Source organism: Aspergillus uvarum (assembly GCF_003184745.1).
Source record: "Aspergillus uvarum CBS 121591 unplaced genomic scaffold BO82scaffold_159, whole genome shotgun sequence".
NCBI lineage: Eukaryota > Fungi > Ascomycota > Eurotiomycetes > Eurotiales > Aspergillaceae > Aspergillus > Aspergillus uvarum.
Window position 1 is genome coordinate 1 of NW_020291456.1, and position 1547 is coordinate 1547.

Genomic DNA, 1547 nt, shown 5'->3' on the forward strand with positions numbered 1-1547 from the left:
TCCGTCGGAGAATCTATTAGCGTAGGAGGCTGCGGGCTCAGGGGTAAACTTACACCTCCCACAATAACGGCTCCTCGTGCATCTGAGCCGATCGGTAAAGTATGTAATCTTAAGCACCATGCAATCAGTAGCTTGCCCACCCGTGCGGGCAAGGATTAACGAACCGTCTTCCTTAGCTGACCACTCGACAGGATTGAAATTTCCGAACACAAATGACTTAGTATCCTTACCAATACTCGTCGCGATTGCTGCGAATTTAGACTTGGAGTATGAATGGAGAGGGGAACCCTGTCCGAGCGGCTGGAATGCTCGACGGGTCCGCCCAAACACTTCTTGGAGAGTGGCGTCAAAGATAGCAGCGTCGTAACAGCTGTCACGCATAATCCATGAGACCCACTTTGGTATAATCTCCAGGAATGAACCCCTGCCCAGGACCAATTGTAATGCTCGATTAAGCGCGGGCTGACGGCGTTCGCGAAAAATACGCTGGGCGAGTCGATCAAAGACTTCTGAGCATGTGGACACGGGCCAGTCCATTGCTATAAGCCCCATACTGATCAGCCCACCTATTTGAAATTAGCCATCCACTCTCCGTGTCCACACTGAGATTAATGAGGGGGCGGAGGAATGAACCGGCAGAATGAACCTACTTACCAGCACTAGGACCCACCGTTAAGTCTATCACATCAGCTACTCCACATTTCGGGCCGAGATGTTCCTGAATCAGAAGAAGAAATTCGAGCGGTATTCCTCCACGTACACCGCCTCCGTCGATAGCAAGAATACTGGGATTCATGGTTGGTGGTAAAATATTGATTGTCAATGGCGACTGAGAAAAACAGAGCGGACAAAAGGAGATAGTAAATTGGTATTCCAAGTTCGAAGCCGGCGTTCCAAATAGCTGAGCGCATTTATCACACAGCCCGTGGTAACAGGCCTGGGAATGTTGCGCGTTATGGACAAGGCAAAAGAGGCAAACCTTATTGGACTGTATTCGACCAAGCGTATCGCTGCGATTCATGAGATATTTCCTCCGGCTCTCCACTGCCGAAAGGCCGCTTGTCTTTAAGCAATGATATTGTGATTTGAACTCGAATTCAGCCATCATAATTAGGTCTTCCTTGGTTTGCTTCGTGGTCCCGCGATTGTGATTAGACAATCCACCAATGATAGCGGGCCTATAAAGCTTTCTAAAAACAGTCCGTGGTTTCAACGCTAAGTGGTTGATTAGTAAACTCGCTATAATCAGTCACATTCTCGACCCAGGCGGATAAGGGGATTATAACATTATATGATACTTACAGGCCATGCCCGGAACGTAGTGATCCATCAGTAGGGCAGAAATTAGTGATGCTAAAAGAACTTGAAGGCTGCAACCATCTCGGAGACCAACATCGAGATAGTGTGAGATTCGACGGTCTAGCCCTCGAGGTACGGGGTTGTGTTCTCTCGTAGCCTGGACAAAATCGAAGGTTTGCTCTATAGATACTGCTGTATGCCTCACCGCAGCTTGGAAGTACGCGCACAGGTGGGCTGCGCTAAAAAGA

General features: G+C 48.7%; 1 protein-coding gene across 1 annotated transcript; it reads right to left on the reverse strand.

The window, feature by feature from the left end:
* Positions 1-49: 49 nt before the first annotated feature.
* On the reverse strand, positions 50-1157 carry BO82DRAFT_437453 (uncharacterized protein; the record flags this gene model as incomplete). The annotated part of the gene is made up of 3 exons (XM_025641195.1): positions 655-1157; positions 165-566; positions 50-108 (listed from the first exon to the last, which is right to left on the reverse strand). The coding sequence occupies exons 1-3, from the start codon at positions 1106-1108 to the stop codon at positions 50-52; spliced, it is 915 nt and encodes a 304-aa protein (XP_025485518.1). The 5' UTR covers positions 1109-1157.
* Positions 1158-1547: the final 390 nt, after the last annotated feature.